At 42.7% G+C, this 20057-nt stretch overlaps 1 protein-coding gene across 13 annotated transcripts in view; it reads left to right on the forward strand.

Annotated features, from left to right (window-relative positions):
• The window catches only part of CSNK1G1 (casein kinase 1 gamma 1), a 320905-nt gene that overhangs the window by 158885 nt on the left and 141963 nt on the right, over positions 1-20057 (forward strand). For 11 of the 13 annotated variants that reach the window (XM_030578653.1, XM_030578658.1, XM_030578655.1 and 8 more), the window contains exons 3-4: positions 3427-3467; positions 9403-9472. In XM_030578653.1, coding sequence (XP_030434513.1) covers positions 3427-3467; positions 9403-9472 — 111 coding nt within the window. Of the gene's footprint in view, positions 1-3426; positions 3468-9402; positions 9473-20057 lie in introns of those variants that run through there. The other 2 variants (XM_030578666.1, XM_030578659.1) reach the window with 2 other exon arrangements.

Consider the following 20057-nt stretch of genomic DNA (forward strand, 5'->3'; position numbering starts at 1 on the left):
AGTAGAAGTAAAAGCGGTATGCCTGTCACGTTATTAGGTAGGTGTACCTCTATCATAGGCCTCCGCATTGAAAACCAGTAAAGTGACTGCCTGTAATTTCTAGCCTGATTCATGTTCCTAGAGGAAACTTAATTCTGAAAGCAGTAAGATTTAGTAGCTTCTCTTGATTTCTTGTGATGCGAATATATTTGTAACAAACTGTAGAAAGATGCCTAACATAGCTTTTGGGGGTGGTAGAAATAAAAAAGCATAAAATGCTTAGGGAACATCACTGAATATATGTATTGAACATGAATGCTACATAGACAATATATCAGTGTATGGAGAGAGCTGCAAAATTTTGGTACCTTGCTAATTAGTGAAGGGTAGATTTATTTAAATCACCAATTTTAATAATGAGGTTTTCTGCTTGCAGATTTAAATCTATTTTAAAAATTGACTTGAATTGTGCTTAGTATTTGTACTCTATCTTTCTAAAGAGAGGTTGATTTTCAGTGATTGAAACGTGTTGATTTTCAATTTAAGGCTTGTATGCACTGCGGCACAGTGCAGACTATGGGCCTGTGAATTGCAGAGCATGCCAAAAAGTTGCACTTAAACTGCCCTGTATGGACACTACTGGCGCAAACTAAAAGGTGCCCAGTTCATGTTAATATAATCCTCTATGTTAACACGGAGTAGGTGCCTTTTAGTTTCGTCAGTAGTGTCCACACAGGGCAGTTAAAGTGCAACTCTTTGCTATTCGTATCACCATAATCTGCACTGCGGTGCAGAGTAAATGTAGCCAAAATAGAGTCTTTACACTAAATTTTGTGCTGTTCTTTACTAATCTGGAGAACACTGTCTATACAAATGTGTTCAGGCAATTACCGTATATACTCGTTCATAAGCTGAATATTCTTGGTAAAAAAGTGAAGCATCAAAGAGCGCGGGTCAGCTTATCAAGGGGTCTACACCAAAATTTGATGATTCAAGCTCTATGGAATTGTTGAATTGAATATGTAATACATTCTTATTTTATTTACCTGGAGCATCAACAGGCATGGATGTGGTTCGCTGTTCCCAGCCAATGGGAGCTGCAGGAAGTGGCGGCCAGCATGTCCCTCGGCCCATGCCTCTTCCTGCAGCACTCACTGGCTGGGAATAGCCAGGGCTGGTGCAACCGTTTAGGTGGACTAGGCGGTTGCCTACGGTGCCGAGATTTGGGGGCGCCAAAAAGCACCCCCCAATTTTTTTTAAATGGTTGAGCAGCTGCTGCTGCTGGGACAGAGGGAGTCTGAGCTGCCAGCTGCAGCTGGCAGCCCAGGGGGTCCCCTGGGTCAGGGTGCCGCCGCGGCAGCCGGCAGCCCAGGGGGTACCCCCGGTCAGGGCGCCGCCGCGGCAGCCGGCAGCCCAGGGGATCCACCAGGTCAGCACACCGTTGCCGGCAGCCCAGGGCTTCCTCTGGGTCAGCGCGCCAGCAGGGCCGCCCAGAGAGGGGGGCAAGAGGGGCAATTTGCCCCAGGCCCCGCAGGGGCCCCCACGAGAGTTTTTTGAGGCCCCTGGAGCGGGGTCCTTCACTTGCTCCGGGAGCCCCAGAAAACTCTTGCGGGGCCCGGGCCCCTGGAGCTGCTTCTGCTCCCGGTCCTCGCTGGCGGGGGGTCCTTCCGCTCTGGGGCAGAAGGACCCCCCACCACCGAATTGCCGCCGAAGACTGGGCTGCATGTCGGCAGCAGGTCCCGCTTTGGCAGTAATTCGGCGGCGGGGGTCCCTTCCGCTCTGGGTCCAGTCGCCGAAGTGCTCCGGAGACCCGCAGCGGGGGCCCTCCACCACAGAATTACCGCTGAAGACCTGGCTGCACTTCGGCAGCTGGTCTCGCTTCGGCGGCAATTCAGCGGTGGGGGGGCCCTGTGGCGGGTCTCTGGGGCACTTCGGCGGCGGGTCCCGGAGCGGAAGGGCCCCCTGCCGCCGAATTGGCGCCGAAGACCCCAGGCCCCCGGAATCCTCTGGGCTGCCCTGGCACGCCGCTGGCAACCCAGGGAGGTCCCCTGGGTCAGCACACCGCTGCTGGCAGCCCAGGGGTTCCACTGCACAGTCCTGCTTGGAGAGGATGCGGAGCAGAGATGAGCTGGGGTAGGGAGGTACCGCAGGGCTCCTCAGGCCAGGGGGTGGGGAGCTGCCACGGGGGTGGGCGGCACACTTCAGGGCGGGGAGCTGCTGCGGGGGGGGCGCAAGGTGGAAGTTTCGCCTAGGGCGCGAAACTTCCTTGCATTGGCCCTGGGAATAGCTAACTGTGGCCAGGCCTGCTAGTGGCTTATCCTGACGGGCCAGGAGCCAAAGTTTCCCAACCCCTGAAATATAGGGTTGGCTTATGAAAGGGTCATACAGTTTTTGCTATTGTTTCCTATCCATCTTGGGGGTGGGGGGATGGGGTCAGCTTATAAACGAACGGACTAATGAAGGACTGTATATGGTAGTTAAATAGCTTAACTGACATTTATTCAGATTCCTAATTGTTACGTTTTTTATTTTAGAAAACTATGATTCATTTTTTACTTGTAATTTGTGTCAAGCTCTGTTTGGATGGAAATTCCAATTCAATTAAATGCACGAAAACAGTGTTTAGAAAGTTTTTTTAATTAGTTAAATAAAACCATTTTAAAAAAATGTATATATCCAGCATGCTTCTCAGAAAGGTTATCAATATGTATTAAACAATGGAAGTAGTATCTGTAGTTAGTGAATTGAACTTGTTTTTGTTTACCATTCCTTCAAGATTTTAGAATTAGTATATCTCATCCTCTCACACCTACTTGATTCTTAGATTAGAAGAAGAAGACAAGCTTTTCTGCCTTTTCAACTCCCATTGGTTTCTTAACTTTGAATGAACTAGCTATTGAACTAAACTAGTTGAATAAACTGAAATCAAGAAAATATTCTTTCTGCACTTGCAGAAGAGGCTACTACTTTCAAAAGCTGGTTTAGCACTTCAATAAACTCTGGTTCGATAAGCTTAGCCAGTGACTTCTACCAGTTCAGTGGTTTGACTCTGTTTAAAACAGCAGCAGATGTGTACGGGTTAATATTTGTAATAGGTGATCATACGTTTAGGTTGTCGTAATCTTCTATTTTAATTTTAAATTGGTTTATTTTCTAAAAAGCCTTTAATTTAAATAAATCAGATTTAAGTAAAAATCAGATTTAACTTTTTTAAATCAAATTTTATCCGCCATGAATTAGTGCAAGCTGTTTCTAGTCTAGCTTGGTGAGCTATAATTCTTATTGTGGATTATTAATAATTATACTTATGTTGGGTCTGTTCATTATATTGTCTAAATTGCTCTTTGCACTTACAGTGCACAATGAGATTTCATCATGCATGACTCCTTAGGCTAGGAATATTGTCTGTCATACATGTGATGCTGAAAGTCTTTCTCTTTTTCACAGGCAAAAATCTCTATACCAATGAATATGTAGCGATCAAACTGGTAAGTAAAACCTTAATTTAGTGGTTGTATTACTTAAAAATATCTTGACAGTTGCAAATGTCATGCACAGAAGGCAGCTTTTTCACCCTACGCTTATTTTATACTGAACTCTGGCTGAACAGAGGTGAGATCATCCTAGGTTAGGGTAATATATTGAATGAGAACAAGACATTTCAATTAGAATAGATTATTAGAGAATTTAAAAATCATAGCTGTGGCACCTTTCTTAAACAGGAATGATGGCATAGGGGATATCATGTAGATCCCAGTGAATGGTGCTAACTGTTTGGGTTATTGCTTATATGTTCAAATGTTGCCTCCTTAGAATTATGTTTGTGTCCATTATTTCACTTCCCCAGAAAGAGAGAGAGAGAGAGATTATTATATTTTAAAGATTGCAAGCCTGTTGTGGCAGGTACTGTGCCTCCCTTTTTTACTGCACTTAGCACATTGAGCACTGCCAGAAACACATAATCAACCAGCTATTTTTCTGATTCTATAAAAACCCAAGTTGTATACCTTGAAAATACAAAGGACAACCAAAAAGTCCTCATTCCCCAAAGCAAATTAATAAAAAAAAGTTAATTTCTATTTTTAATAACCTATTTAAAAAAACACATTTAAATTATTCTAATTCTTTAGTTCTCTGTCTTTATAGTTGATTCCTAAACAATATCAGAGTAAGCAGAGTTTATCCATGGCCTGTAAGAAGTTTTCCATTGTGTGTGCAGAGCCCAAGTTACTGATAAGTTGTCAGGCTGCAGCAAAACTTGTTAAAAGGTAGAGACCAAGCTGTGCAGTGCTCCATATTCTTTGTGAGCAGTGATGGAGGAAGCAGGGGAAAATCTCAGCTGAAAAGAGATCCCTTTTGGGGATGGTGCAACTCCAAAACTATGGTGTCATACCTTAAACTCATCAAATGACAATGGCATGAGTTTGCTAGGGTAGGCATAGCCTTGTCTGCCACATCTTCCAAGAGCTCAGTTTCCTTCCAGCTTAATCTGAGGCATACCCAAAATTGAGGACCACAGTGCTCCCTGAATTACTTATATATTCATCCAGACTACCTTATTTATTCATAATCAGGTGGGCAGCTATAGAGGATTTATTACAATGAAAAATATGAAAAATGGCTGGATTCTGTCCTTTTAGTGGGATGCAATTGATTTTTGGGAATCTGGGTAAAGAGTGTTTAAGTGTTTTCACATGCCCGGTATTATGTGCCTCAGGGGAGATGATGCTCAGTTCACGTGCAATGTCTGTAATACGGAGCACGCATGATGTGGGTTCTTGCTTCTCTTCCTTCCCCCAACAGCTGTAGTGAATTGTGATTGCAAAGTTTGCTTAAAGAAGCATAGCAAATGGCTGGAATACAACTTTCCTTTTGATCAGTTGCCCCTCTGTAATACAAATAGACATTGTGGTTAAAACATGGGAGTGGGAGTCAGAGAAATTGTCTAACTCGGTTAAGGTCTAGAAAGTCTGCCAGATCCAAGTCCCCTATCCTCTGTGCCTTGTAAAATAAGAACATGTACTACACCAAACTGAGGTGCTTCACAACACTTAAACAGGAAAGAGGTGACAGACACATAACTGGAACTCAACCATTCAGGACCTGCTTCTGGTATTCTTTAACTACAGAAATTTAAACAAAGCTTGAATATATAAATTTCAACTTCCATCTGTGTTACACTTAAAAAAACACATACCTAATTCAGGTATTTAGAATTTTTAGTCTTGCATTTTATATCAGACAGTTCCTTCATGGGCTTTCCTACTACTGTGCAGCTGGTAGATATTGCCTACTTGTTAAATGTGGTCAGTGTGTCTGCCTCCTTAGGAAGCTCCAAACTGTTGCTTGGAGGAGATTGACCAACTACATGGTTCCAAACCCTCTGTTCTCAAGGCCCGGAAGAGAGAAGTAGAGAGATTTCACTCTCAATTCAGGTAACATCTAAAACTATCTCTTGATTCCTGAGAGGTCTTCAAGTTACTGAAGAAGCTTCAGAGGTGTATGCCCTTCTCCCACAGGCAGCATCAAGCAATCTAGTTCAGACATTAGAACAAAGGGCAGAATATGAACTGCATGCCCAGCTTCTCTGAAGGAGAGCTATGCTACTTCTGTGCGCAGGCAGCAGCTGAGAGGAATTCCACTGACAAGACAATGCTTCCTTTTGTATGGAGGGAAGAAAGGCAATTCCTGCCCATTAGAACCTAGTGTTTGCAGGGCATGTTGGGTAGGCATACAGTGCGTTTGCTTCTTGGGCTGCCCCATCTCTATTGTTGTAGTGTCTGGTTTTGAGAGTATAGCCTGTGCCTCTGTAAATCTTGGACAAACTTGAGAGTAAGTCGAAACTATCTGGTCTTTTTATGAAGACCAGGGTAAGCAGTAAAGAGAAATGTCCTTTTGCAATACTTAGTTGACTGTCCATCATAAGGGAGGCAAGGACACTACTTTCTTGTAGAGCAGTGTAAACCCTCACTGTTTCTACCTCCATCTGCATCTCTTGTGATACTGACCTAGTTTGGAACCCATAGCTTCCTTTTATTTTTCATTTTGGGGTAAAAACATCAGCGGGACCATTTTGGAGGAATACTTCTAGTTGCTCCCAGCCAATATGTGGGCTCTCAACGTAGATGTGGTCATCTTTGTACAGTAAGTTTTTTCACTGTTTTGCAAAGGACTTCTCGCAAGACTTCTCCTGTAGTGGATGTTTCTCCTTTTATGCTGTGCAGTTGAAGGTATGACATCCTACCCTATACCAAGAAAGTGTGTATATATACTGAGAATTGGGAGTAGATCCTTTAGTCAGATTAATCATGGCATCCAAATACCGAGCAGAAAATTACTCGGAACCTTTTGACAAAACCATGGGAAAGCTTCTGAAGGAAAAAATGCTTCTCACAAGCAGCCAAAGAATTTCAGTTCTTCTGATGATTGAAGTAACCCTTCTGTGGCTTTAATGTCTTATGTTGTTGGAGAGACCAGTTACAACTCACAAAACTGATGGATTTGAGAACCTGAAATACATCTATTTGAATAGATGGTTATCAGGGAAAGAGGGACCAGATTTCTTGTATTCGTGAAGTAGCTTTGAGTGCATAAATGTTTAGTCACTAACTTGTTCAGATAATTGTACAACTGAAATATTGGCACAAAGGATACTTGCACGAAATAGGGAGAAATGGGGCCAAGAGTGGACAACAATGCTTAGTGAAGACATGGTTAAGAGAATGCTTAAGGTGATGACTGGGGAGCTGATCTAGAGCTGAATGTTAAATTCATTAATTAGAGAGGAAGCAGGATGTCAAGAATCTTCAAAACACTTTACAAACATTAACATTTCTTTCCATTTTCACAGATGTGGAATCAGACAGAAAAGTTCAGAGCCTACTTTCTGAAATTTTTGAAGTGTGCAAATGTATATCTAACTTGCACATGCAGCTAACACACCTCCATTCACTGCACATAGAAATTAAGTGCACCTGAAGCTTTTAGAAAGCTGGTGTGGGTGGTGTGCCCAGTCTACCTAGGGAGTCTGTCAAAACCAGGATTAGGTCTTGTGGTCTCCTCAGATCATACTGTACAATAAAGATCCAATTTGTAAACTCATTCAGTTGAAGAGTGTACATGAAATAGGCTCCTGCAGCTTTAGCAAAAACAGAAATCCAGCTGTTCTCTGCTTTGTTTTCTGTACTAAACAGGTTTTATGAAGATTGTTTAGCAGTAGTATAAATTATCCCCTTCATGGAAAGAAGCCAGTAATATACAAAGGACTCTTAAGACTAATAATTATTACGAATAGTTCTGTCTTACTCACTAGCAGAGGCTTCTGCAAGCTTTCTTTTTAAAATTTTCTTTAGCAATGATTCAGCTGAGCTAAAGTCCTAAGAGACTTTTCTGTCCTTGAAAATAACTTGAAGATTGACAGGGAAATAAAATAGATGTGTGATCAGCATACTCTTGTGAAGTTTTTCTTAGGGGAACAGTCTTTTCTTTTTGCCTGCATCATTGGGATCAAGTCAAAGGAGAGAATTCTGTGCAAAATCTCCTACTGCTCTGACTGTTCTCAGAATCCTCTCTAGAATCCGAGAGTCAGTGCTGCAGTTCTGTCTGTATTTTTTTATCCCTCCAAAGCCTGAGTTAAAGGGAAATTTGAGAAGGAACACTTTTCATGATGTTTCATTCGGGCAACCAAGCCTTGCATTTCTTTGTTGCACTGTTTGCATTTTCCACGCATGCCTCTCTTACCCACAGGTAGAGGAACTTCATTAAAATATTCCCAAACTGGGTCTCTCTTATGACCTGCTGCCATTATAGGTTTTCCCTTCTAGTAAGAGAATGGTATGGTAGATCTCAAAGCTATGAAGGCGACACTCAGAGAGACCTCATGACCTCTGGTATATGCTGCTCAAACGGTTTCACTTTTGTTTCTACTGCCTGTCCCTCCCTTCTCACATTTATCTCCAGACTTCTTCTACTTGTCCAGATCTATTCCGCCCCCCACAATCGTCTAATCATTGAACTCTTTGAAACTTTGCACTTCTAGAGAGAGGTAAGGGATTGACTCTGTCCCTCTGAAAATGTGTGTACAATAGGTTGAGGTCTGTTATTTCTCACCTCTCTGTATTTATTTATTTAAAAACATTGTTGCTGTTAACAAGCATGTTATCTCTGGAGACACAAATCCACTGTTTGAGAATTGCAAAACTAAGCATCTCTGATGGTATCTTCTAGACTGAGCACTGAGTCCCATTAGGTAGATAGAAAAATTAACCTATATAATCTATACAGAAGCCCTTGGAACCCCATCAGATTGGGTCCGTAATCCATGAACTATTGGAACTCGCTTACAAAACTTTGCTTATAGATATCTTTGAGCTATAATGTCTCTTAATTAAAACTATCTTTAGATAGTTTTTTTTCTCAAAAATCATTTTATAAAAAAATCAGATTTAAATTAAAAAAAATCCTAATTTTTTAAATCATTGATTTGTATCCACCCTGTTCAGATGGGTGGTGACTAAGTCTCTTATGCTTCCTCACTTGACAAAATATGTCTAGCTTGGTAGTTACATAGGTGTTAATCTTTCTTGGTGGTTAGTTTTTTATACTCTGCAAGTAAAGCTAGCTTTGTGTAACACACGGATCGGATAGCTGAGAAAACGTTGGCTGTGAAGAAGTTGTTAATTTGAAGTACAGTTCATACTGGAAGCATATAGGATGCTTCATTTTATATTTTTGTAAACCAACAAGATAACTAAATTTTAAATATCAAAGATGGTTGAATAGTTTAACTTATTCACTTTGGGATATTTAAATGATTCAAAATTGAAGGATCCAGTATGAGGCGTTTTTAAGTGATACATGCAGCTTACTGTACTTGCTCAGGGCAAGGTAATATGTTTATACAATTAAGATACTAATTAAAAGAGCAAAATAAATGTGGTTTTGAACAAGCTTCAAAAACTTGTTAGTGATCACAAAAAAGGCCCTGTGGACTATCAGTGATCCACTGGTTGCGGCTGGTAAACCTCTCGTGTCATTTCTTCCAGAGAATATGTTACGGGGCCATGGTTGTTTTCTAATTAATTAAAGCTTTGTTGAGGGATGCTTATTTAAAATTCCTGCTCACGGCCAGGAACATCTTTACATAGGAAGCCCCCCCCCCCCACCTCGGCACTTTAGATATTTTAAAAGGCGAATTGTTTAAAATTAGAGAAGTTCTTCATAGTAAGTGATATAATGTTCTTATAGCAGCTTCTGGGTTTTTTGGTCCATTCATTTAGATGACAACTAATGGTTCTTGTGTTGGACTGTTACATGCTGTTGTTTAACTGTCTGGGTGGCAATGGGTTGGTGTAAAATTTAAAAATTTCCATAGAATCGATTTTATTTAAATTTGACCGTTGTTTCCTCACTCTCTGGTTGCAGGAACCAATAAAATCCCGTGCCCCACAGCTTCATTTAGAGTACAGGTTCTATAAACAGCTCGGCAGTGCAGGTAAGTGAGGTTTTTCCTCTCATCTCATACAGAATGCTTATGCCTGGTTTTAAAGCAAATGTTACTGTAATAATAAACTGATGTTTGTGGCACATAACTGTCATTTGAAAACTTTATACGGGCAAATGAATCAGGCTACCAATAGCAATCTTTTAGAAGAGATTTTACTGGAATAGTAATTTAGCATGATAAATAAATCCTATGACGTTAAAACCTTGTAACGTGACCCATACCCTCCTCTTGTGTAATCTGGGCTATCCAACCACTGATAATCTCTATGCTTGGAGAATTTAATAACTGCAGATGAGGGTCATAAATACATAGGCAAAGATTGTGTTCATAATACATGGGGACCTTCCCTGAGCTAAAAACAATCTAGAACCAATTTACTTTGTACATATGTACGCACAAAGAACTATAATGTGTCAAGGCACACTCCAGGACTTTTAGTGCTCTGTAACATTTCCCACATGGGATATTACTTCGTGGCAAGCTGATGTGCTGTAGGTTCACAGCCTGGTTTGCTATGCAGTAGCTTGCTGTGTAGACAAGCCCTAACTTGAGGCCTCTGTGCTGTGCTGAGAAATAGGGTAGGAAGACACAATGTGTTCACAAGAATACACCACTTCTAAATAGATTCTGATGTACAAGAAATATTCAGGACTAATTTTGATGATAGTTCATTGACTTAGAGTTTTATATTAAATTTTAAACAGAATTAATCACTGCTTGGATTACTTCATTGATTGAAGTGGAAACTGCTTTTACCTTCTAGCAAATGACTCATCTGACCTGTGGTGCCCCCTGTTGGACAAGTCTGGCTCTTCTGAGGCCTGCCTCAAATTTCCCTTTAACTCAGGCTTTCTTAAAAACTCCATACAATACACATATTCAAAACATTTCTTCTTCTAGGGTCCAACTTATGAAGTCCTGCACAAAGTCTTTCTAAAGAAAACTTTTATAAAGTCTTCATCCCAGTTTCAGCTGCACCCAGACCCTCTTCCCTTAAAGTCTTTCTCTAAGAGTTCATTTTTCACCCAGTTACAATCTGGGCACAGCCCGTCCTTTTTAATGGTCCATCTTCCCTTCAGAGTTCAAACACTCTTCTGTTCCAGTACAAGCTGGGCAAAGCCCTTTCTGCCTGAGGGTCTGTCTTCTGCCCTCCCAGCACTTGTTCCCTATTGGTCGGCCTTCTCTGCAGCCCTTCTGTGCTGGTAGCTTCTACCTGCTATCTTAAGGCCCTGCAGGAGCCGCCTTACTCCCTGAAGTGTTGGCAGACATCTGCCACCAACCCACCACTGGCTGTCTCCCCCGTATAAGGCTCATGTGCCTTCCCTTAAACCCAGCTGGGCAGCAGCAGGTAATCAGACCCGATGCACTGCACCATGCTCCCTTTCTTGCAAGGGCCAGTCATTCTGTGACATCTTTCAATAAGCAGGAGTGTTTGCTTTTGTAAGTTTAAAAAAATAGACTTCTAGATGGAAGGCTCACCAAGGTAAGTGTGTCCAAGAGGTGGGTACACACTTCAGTCACAGGGCGTGTACAACAATAAATAAATCGGACATTTTCTGTACTAAGGCTTGGTCTACCCTTAAGTTTTGCTGGCGTAGCTATGAAGTTAGAAGGTGGGGAAAAAATGATATTCCAAACTGACTTAGCTATGCCAGCAAAAGCCCTTGTGCAGACAGTTATACCAGCAAAAAATTGCTTTTGCTGGTATAGTTTATCTAATTCATGGAACTGGTATTAGAACTCTGTTACAAGTGTAAGTTATCTTCCCACTAAAAGGATTTGCTAGTATAGGTATAGCCTAGATAAGGCGTAAATTTGTTTTTCTTTTTTATATGTAGCATTTGTGGTTGGGACCTGCTGTGGAATTAGAATTCGGGTGTATGTGTTAGGAACAGGGCAAATATTGAAGTTGCATGTCCAATCAGCACATCTAATATTTGAGAGCATCTAGAAGTTAAAAAGACCATTAAACAGGAAACAACACATTAAAAGGAGGACCAGCTTTTAAAAAACGAATTTCTCTGCTTCCGAATTACTGGAAATGTGGGCTGTTGTGAGAAATCCAGTAGAGAGGCAGGGTGAAGGCTTTCTAGATCTTTGTTTTGTTGATAAACCAGTCTTATCACCTCAGCCCTATTACTGAGGAATTGTGAAAACACATGTATTTCCGTTGGGGATTCTCTATCTCTATTCCACCGAATTAAACTTCCAGCATACAAATCTGATGGCCAAGAATTACCTTTTTAGATTTTTTTTTTTTTACAAGCATATTCTGGAGTTTGTTGACAACATAAACTGGACAAGCACAGTATGTGTTAGTTTAAAATGTGCAGGCAAAGCAGCCACACTCTTAATTTCTTCCAGAAGACAAAAAGTTTGTATTGCTGTATTCATTTTGGCCTGGTCTACACTACAAGTATACGTCGAATTTAGCAGCGTTAAATTGAATTAACCCTGCACCCGTCCACACAACGAAGCCATTTTTGTTGACATAAAGGGCTCTTAAAATCTATTTCTGTACTCCTCCCTGATGAAGGGAGTAGCGCTGAAATCGACATTGCCATTTCAAATTAGGGTTAGTGTGGCTGCAATTCGACAGTATCAGCCTTTGGGAGCTATCCCACAGTGCACCATTGTGATTGCTCTCGACAGCAATCTGAACTCGGATGCACTGACCAGGTAGACAGGAAAAGTCCCGTGAACTTTTGAATTTTATTTCCTGTTTGCCCAGCATGGAGCACCGATCAGCACAGGTGACCAAGCAATTCCACAATCAAAAAAAAAAGCTCCAGCATGGATCGTACGGGAGACACTGAATCTGATCTCTGTATGGGGAGATGAATCTGTTTTATCAGAACTCCGTTCCAAAAGACAAAATGCCAAAACATTTGAAAAAATCTCCAAAGCCATGATGGACAGAGGCCACAGGGACTCAACACAGTGCTGCGTGAAACTTAAGGACCTGAAACAAGCGTACCAGAAAGCCAGAGAATCAAATGGACGCTCACGGAGGGAGGGGCGACTGATGGCTGTAGCTATCCCACAGTTCCCACACTCTCCGAAAACTATTTGAATTCTGGACTGAGCTCCCAATGCCTGAAGGGTCAAAAATATTGTCACAGGTTGTTCAGGGTATATGTCAGCATCCTGTCCCCCACCCCCTGTGAAAGCAAAGGGGAAGAAAATAGTTTCTCACCTTTTTTTCAATGTCATCGTATATCTACTGGATGCTGCTGGCAGATGCAGTGCTGCAGCGCTACACAACAGCATCCCCTTGCCTTGCCTTGCAGACAGCAGATGGTAAGTATGACTGGTATCCGTCATCGTCCCGTGGGTGCTCCTGGCTGGCCTCGGTGAGGTCGGCCGGGGGCACCTGGGCAAAAATGGGAATGACTCCATGTCATTCTCTTTAAGTTTTGTGTAATGAAGATTCAATCCTGCCTGGAATATCATGTCAGCTGAAGGCTTCTGCCTCAGGCTGCTCTCCCAGTCAGCAGCAGCACGTGGTCGCACCTACCCCAGCCTACCCCTTGCTACCAGGGCTCACAATCAGATACTTAGACCTCTTCATTTTGCTGCAAATAACAAAATTAAGCTGCTGTTTAGAACTGTCCCCCAACATACATATCCTGGGACATTTTGTATCTTACCAGTGTCAACCAAAGACCCACATACAAATGGAAATTCAGTCCTGCCTGTGCTTCTATCCTAGTGCTTATCACAGATTCCCATTTTCAGCTGTAGGCTGAGCAAGTGCAGAATGGTGGTTCACTCTACTTCACTGTAAGCCAACCGCCCTCCCCTCCCCCCTTGATCTCTGCTTGCAGAGGCAATAAAGTCAGTGTTTCAAATTCCTGCATTCTTTACTGCTTCATCACACATATTGGGGGATAACTGCCACGGTAGCCCAGGAGGGTGGGGGAGGAGGGAAGCAATGGGTGAGGTTGTTGCAGGGGCACCCCCTAGAATAGCATGCAGCTCATCTTTTCTGCGGGATGTCTGGGGCTCTGACCCGGAGCGGCCGTTTGTCTCTCCGGTTCTTTAGTAGGCTTACCTGATACTTGAGGCAGGACTGATTCTCCATTAGACAAAACTTAAAGAAGAGAATGACCTCGGGAGTCATTCCCATTTTTGTCCAGGCTCTCCTGACCGACCTCACCAAGGCCAGCCAGGAACACTCATGACAGCAGCAGATGGTACAGTATGACTGGTAACTGTCTTTGTCAACTTGCAAAGCAGCAGATGGTACAGTATGGCTGGTAACCATCTTTCCTAACTTGCAAAGGCAAGGGGATGCTGCTGTGTAGCACTGTAGTTCCGCGTCTGTCAGCAGCATCCAGTAGACATACGGTGACAGTGAAAAAAGGCTGAACGGGCACCATGGTTGCCGTGCTATAGCATCTCCCCGGGCAATCCAGGGAAAAGGTCGCGAAATGATTGTCTGCCGTTGCTTTCACGGAGGGAGGATTGACTGATGACATTTACCTATAACCACCAGCGACAAATTTTTGGCCCCATCGGGCATTGTGATGTCAACCCAGAATTCCAATGGGTGGAGGAGACTGCGGGAACTATGGGATAGCTACCCACAGTGCAACACTCCGGAAGTCAGCGCTAGCCTCGGTACATGGACGCACACTGCCAAATTAATGTGCTTAGTGTGGTTGTGTGTACTCAACTTTATACAATCTGTTTCCAAAGATCGATTTCCGTAAAATCCAAATAATCCTGTAGTGTAGACATACCCTTTGACAGAGGTTCACCAATCATATCAGACACTACTGAAAGCAGTAATGGGAGGTAGAAATTACCCTTCTCCTAGCAGTGTTGTAGTGCAAAAGACTGGCTATTTCAAAATTCCTACCTCAATGCAGCTAAATATTAAAATGGCCAGGAAGGTCAGAGCACCAGCAGCTGGAAGAAGGTGTGCATGAAAGAATAGAGATGCTGTTGCTTCAAAGTGGCAGCTGTGTCAACTTTAGTGCATCCCTTTTCATTCAGGGGATTGAGACAGGGGTTATCCATTGTAACTTTTGACTGCTGCTGCAGCCTCAGGGAAGAACTAATCTATGGTGCAGCAGCAGACATAAACCAAAATTAAAGTTTTTACATACTTTTCCTGAAGAGGGCTTCAAAATACAGCTGTTTAAAATGACTGTTGTGGCTGGGTTGGTCTTTTTAATGTTTTTTTTCTATTGCTGTGCATGAAGTAGTTTAAATTCCTATATGCATAGAAATTAGAGGTAGAAGAGACCCATTAAAACATCTGGGCCGTCTTTCTGCTGATGCAGGTTTGTTCTCTATAGAAGATAATTTTGTCCAGTCTAGTTTTAAATGTCTCAAGTAATGAGGCTTCCAACTCTTCCTTTGGGATACTATTTCATAGTCCAATTTATCTGTCAGCACAAGTGCCAGCTTCCTACTTGCTTCAGGGGTGCTCAAGCCTAGCTCTGGCCCAGGCCCCGCCTCACCTCTTCCCACCCAATTCCATCCTTCCCGCCCAGCACCTCCTGCATACCATGGAACAGCTGATCGTGGTGGCCGGGAGGCATTGGGAGGGAGGGGGAAGGAATTGATCAGCGAGTCTGCTGGCAGGTGGGAGGCTCTGGTGGGGGAGGGGAGAGAGTTGGCTGCTGGTGGGTACTAAGCACCCACTATTTTTTTTCCTGTGGGTGCTCCATTTGTTAGGATTTCTTTCCCAGTATTTAGCCTAAGTTTAATTGATTTCTTATAATCCACATCCCTGAGTGATGTAAGTTACATCGACCTAAGTACCCGCGTGGACAATGCTATGTTGGGGAGAGAGTTTCTCCCACTGAAATAGATAACTCCATCTCTGCAAGAGGTGGTATTATGCTGATGGGAGAGCTCTATCCCATTGGCATCTTCACCAGATTCGCTACAGCAGCTCCACCTCCGTAGCGCTTCTAGTATAGACTAGTATTTAGATGACCCCACATTTGGATCACGTCCCTACCCTGTACTCCTCTGAGTCAGAAAATTTCAAAACAATTGGTGTAAATCTACAGATTTTAGGGCACTTAGCAGAGTTGTCTTTTGAACAAGAGGGCCTTCCCCTCCTCAGCTAGAGCAGAGCTGGTATTTCAGTGTATTATACTGAATACCCCCAAGTGATATTGCTTTCCAAGAGAGTTCTGCAGCTCAGCACTAGAGGCATCGGCGCAAGTGTGAGTGCACAGAAGCAATTCTTAAAAAACAGTTACCAGTAAGTAACTAGCCCTTTTCCTGGAGCACTTCCTTTGGTCACTGCTGGCTCTCTACTGTTTCCCCTATCAGGGTCACCCTCTTACAGTAATATTTTCTCCAGCATGCCTTTCTGGGACTGCCCCTTTAAATTTGCCAAACAGGTGCGGCCCAATTGGCCATTGTGCAGTTGGCTTCTGCTTGCCGCAGCTCTCTGCTTGCAAGCTGGGAGGTATCTTTCTTCCGTCAGCCTTTTTGTCTGTGTTGAGTAGGCCACTAGAGGGTTCACAACCTTTTTTTGTTTTTCTTTCTGCCATTTTATCTCAGTGTATAGTCCTCAACTGGTTAGTTCACATAGCGTCCTAGAAAAGGAGCTACTTTCCTTCCCTTTATATAAAGGGCAGAGTGTGTGAGGTGTGGCTGCCAAAGGCAGTTGGACTAATCTGTATTTAATAACCTCTGTGCAAACTAACCATATTTACTTTTCCTTCAACGTTGATCTTATAAGGAGTGGCCCATCAGAAAATTGCCTCAACATGACTATGTCTGAAAGAGGAAAAAAGCCTTTTATAGACTCATAGACTCTAGGACTGGAAGGGACCTCGAGAGGTCATCGAGTCCAGTCCCCTGCCCTCATGGCAGGACCAAATACTGTCTAGACCATCCCTGATAGACATTTATCAAACCTACTCTTAAATATCTCCAGAGATGGAGATTCCACAACTTCCCTAGGCAATCTATTCCAGTGTCCAACTACCCTGACAGTTAGGAACTTTTTCCTAATGTCCAGCCTAAATCTCCCTTGCTGCAGTTTAAGCCCAGTGCTTCTTGTTCTATCATTGGAGGCTAAGGTGAACAAGTTTTCTCCCTCCTCCTGATGATTGTCTCTCCCTGTAGCTCAGTAGTGTGAGCCCAAATGAGCACTTGTGAGCTTGTATCTTATGTAAGGGATGCTGAGGGTGTTCTCAGCCATGTACAGTATTGAGGTGAAACAATGTTACTTGCTGGGTAGTCACCTGGGAGCTAGTGTTCAGTTCTGCATCCATCCACACTCCTTTTGAAGGTGATGGTAGCACTTGGATGCTTCTGCCATGAACTTAGACCAGTTCCAGTCAGGCACAGGACCAAATGGTTAGTTTGAGGCTTCGTTCTATGCCCTGAGGGCTCCATTTAAGGTCATTGCATTCCATGAATCCCTCTTCTTAGAATGGCAGCTTCTCCACTCTACCAGCAATGGATTGGCCCCTCCTGGCCCTTTCCCTGACCACTGGACTTCCTTCTTGCTGTGAGGCTTTGGTCACATAATTGGCTAGCCCTTCTGTTTCTGTACTGGCAGAATAATTGTGATACTTCTCAGAGGCACCCAGGGTTGTGAAGTATCTTGCTACCACCCGCCATTAGCATGAGGAAGCCTAGTTTCTGCCTGTCGTCTCGTCTCCCTAGGCAACACAAGCATTCTCCTCTAGGCCTTGCACACCCTGCTTTCTGTACAGGTTGGCAGTAGGTATACTCCAACATCTGAGTGTGTCCAGCCCCTCTTCTACTGGACACTCGCAGTTCCTAAATCACTGATGGGTCTTCTTGATTGTTGGGCTCTTGCTGATTCTTACGTGTGCTACAAGCTCACAGGACCATATCCTCAGGTTCATCCCTGGGCTTGTTCCCCAGCCCAGAGCTCAGACTCTCAACCTGGTGTATCCTTGCAGCAGCAGCCTTTGCTACATGTGCTCTCCAACAGACCATGTGGTTCCTTCTCCAATATATGAGAAGAGCAGGAAGTGAGGTGAAGCCCTGGGTATCACCTGCTCTGTAGCTAAGGAGAGAGGCCAGCCTCCCTACTGTTTCCTCATCTTCTCGCCCCTTCTCCCACCAACCAGTCAGGGCTCTCTGTGGAAAGGGACAGTTTTGAGAACACAGGTGCTGATCTGTGGACTGTGGGGCTCCGCACTAGGAACTGGATCATGCCAGGTTTCCCTCCCCACTCACAGGATAATTTCAATATCAGTTGCTACATAAACTATTGAAAAACAACGAAACAGAAAATGCAGAGTCTGGTAGAAGTAAGGTAGATAGAATCTACGTACTAAATTAATTGCTGTGAGTAAGTTGGTTAGATCTAGGAGTTAATCACCTGGACAAATCGCAAGACATCTCTGTAGTAAAGCAACTGCTATGGGCAGAATGCAGAACTGAGCACTAAGAGTATAGTCGAGAACATCATGAATATAAAGTAGTGCTGTCAAGCGATTAAAAAAAAGTAATTGTGATTAAAAAAAATTACCATATATACTCATTAATATGCTGAATATTTTTGGTAAAAAAGTGACGCATCACAGAGCGGGGGTCGGCTTATAAACGAGTCTACACCAAAATTTGATGGTTTTAAACTCAGGGATCGGCAACCTTTGGCATGTGGCTTGCTAGGGTAAGCACCCTGGCAGACCGGCCAGTTTGTTTATGTATGCTGGTTCGGACGATCGTGGTTCCCATCGGCCGCTATTCGCTGCTCTAGGCCAATGGGGGCTGCAGGAAGCGGCATGGGCCAAGGTATGTGCTGGTACAGTAAGTGTGATTAATCATGCTGTTAATAATGGAATTTAAAGATTTTTTGATGTTTTCTACATTTTCAAATATATTGATTTCAGTTATAACTCAATACCAATTGTATGGTGCTCATTTTATATTATATTTGAACTGTAAAAATAAAAGAAATAGTATTTTTCAATTCACCTTATACAAGTACTGTAGTGCAATCTCTGTCATGAAAGTTGAACTTACAAATATAGAATTATGTACAAAAAAAAACTTCACTCAAAAATAAAACTGTAAAACTTTAGCACTTACAAGTCCACTCAGTCCTACTTCTTGTTCAGCCAATCATTCAAACAAGTTTATTTACATTTATGGGAGATAATGCTGCCCACTTCTTGTTTACTGTGTCACCTGAAAGTAAGAACAGGCATCCACATGGCATTGTTGAAGCTGATACTGCAAGATATTTACATGTGCTAAAGATTCATATCTTTATAATATGAAGACTGAGTGGACGTGTTTTACATTGTTTTGGTTTTGAGTGCAGTTATGTAACAAAAAAAATCTACATTTGTAAGTTGTGCTTTCACAATAGAGATCGCACTACAGTACTGTATTTCAGTTCACCTCATACTATTTATGTTTATCACATTTACAGTGCAAATATTTGGAATAAAAAAGATATATAGTGTCTACTTTGTATACTGTGTTGTAATTGAAATCAATATATTTGAAAATACAGAAAACCATCCAAAATATTTAAGAAATTTCAATTGGTATTCCATTGTTTAGCAGATTAATTTTTTTAATCGTGATTAATTTTTTGAGCTAATCACGTGAGCTAACTACAGTTAATCAACAGCCCTAATCACAGCTGGCTCCAGGCACCAGCTTCGGCAGTTCAGGCAGCAGTCCCAGTCCGAACAGCTTTTTTTTTTTTTTTGCTTGGGCAGCAAAAAGGGTAGAGCTGGTCCTGGCCCTAATATAAAGACTTTCCAAAATGATTAGATGTTCACAATAAAATTCCTGCCAAACTGAGTTTAGTTTTGAGGAGACAGTACTTAGGAAACAGTTCTACATTGCTACTGGGTTCCACAGAGAATGGAACGGGAACAGAGCTCTATGTGAAGGATTAGAAAAGTTGTACTTGCAGATTCTCTCAGTATAGAGCATCTGAACAGCACTGAGTAGGGAAGATGTGAGTGAGAGAAATAAATTGATTGTCCTCCTTCTGTCCCAGCGGAATGAGCTGCAGAGAAGGATGTTTCGGAGTACTTTAAAAAATGCAAATGTATCTATGCTGAATGTCAGGTGATCTATCATAGTCCATTAAGATATTTCCATTTGGGTACATAATTCCTTCTGCAGAGCTACTAAAAAAGGAAATATTAATCTATCAGTGGGAACCCCCATTCCCTAGAAATTGTAGGACTGGAGGAACCTCGAGAGGTCTTCTAGTCCAGTCCCCTGCACTCAAGGCAGGACTAAGTATTATCCAGACCATCCCTGACAGGTGTTTGTCTAACCTACTCTTAAAAACCTCCAATGATGGGGATTCCAGAACCTCCCTAGGCAATGAGAAAAGACTGATATTTATACCAAAAGCTTTATTTGCCACCCCTACCTCCTTGCAGTTTAAGTAGTAGCTTGAACTCTGTAATAAGCTAAAGTTGCATATCTATAGGGTTACATTGAAAAGTTTGTACCACAAATTGCACTAAATTCTGACTTTGGGGCATGTGTGCCTGAAAAACTATAACCAGGAAACCTGTGGAATGAAAGTACTGCATCCTGACTCTGGGTTACCCAAACCTGAGTTGGCTCCCAACATAGGAAT

Source organism: Gopherus evgoodei, chromosome 10 (genome assembly GCF_007399415.2).
Source record: "Gopherus evgoodei ecotype Sinaloan lineage chromosome 10, rGopEvg1_v1.p, whole genome shotgun sequence".
Classification (NCBI taxonomy): Eukaryota; Metazoa; Chordata; order Testudines; family Testudinidae; genus Gopherus; species Gopherus evgoodei.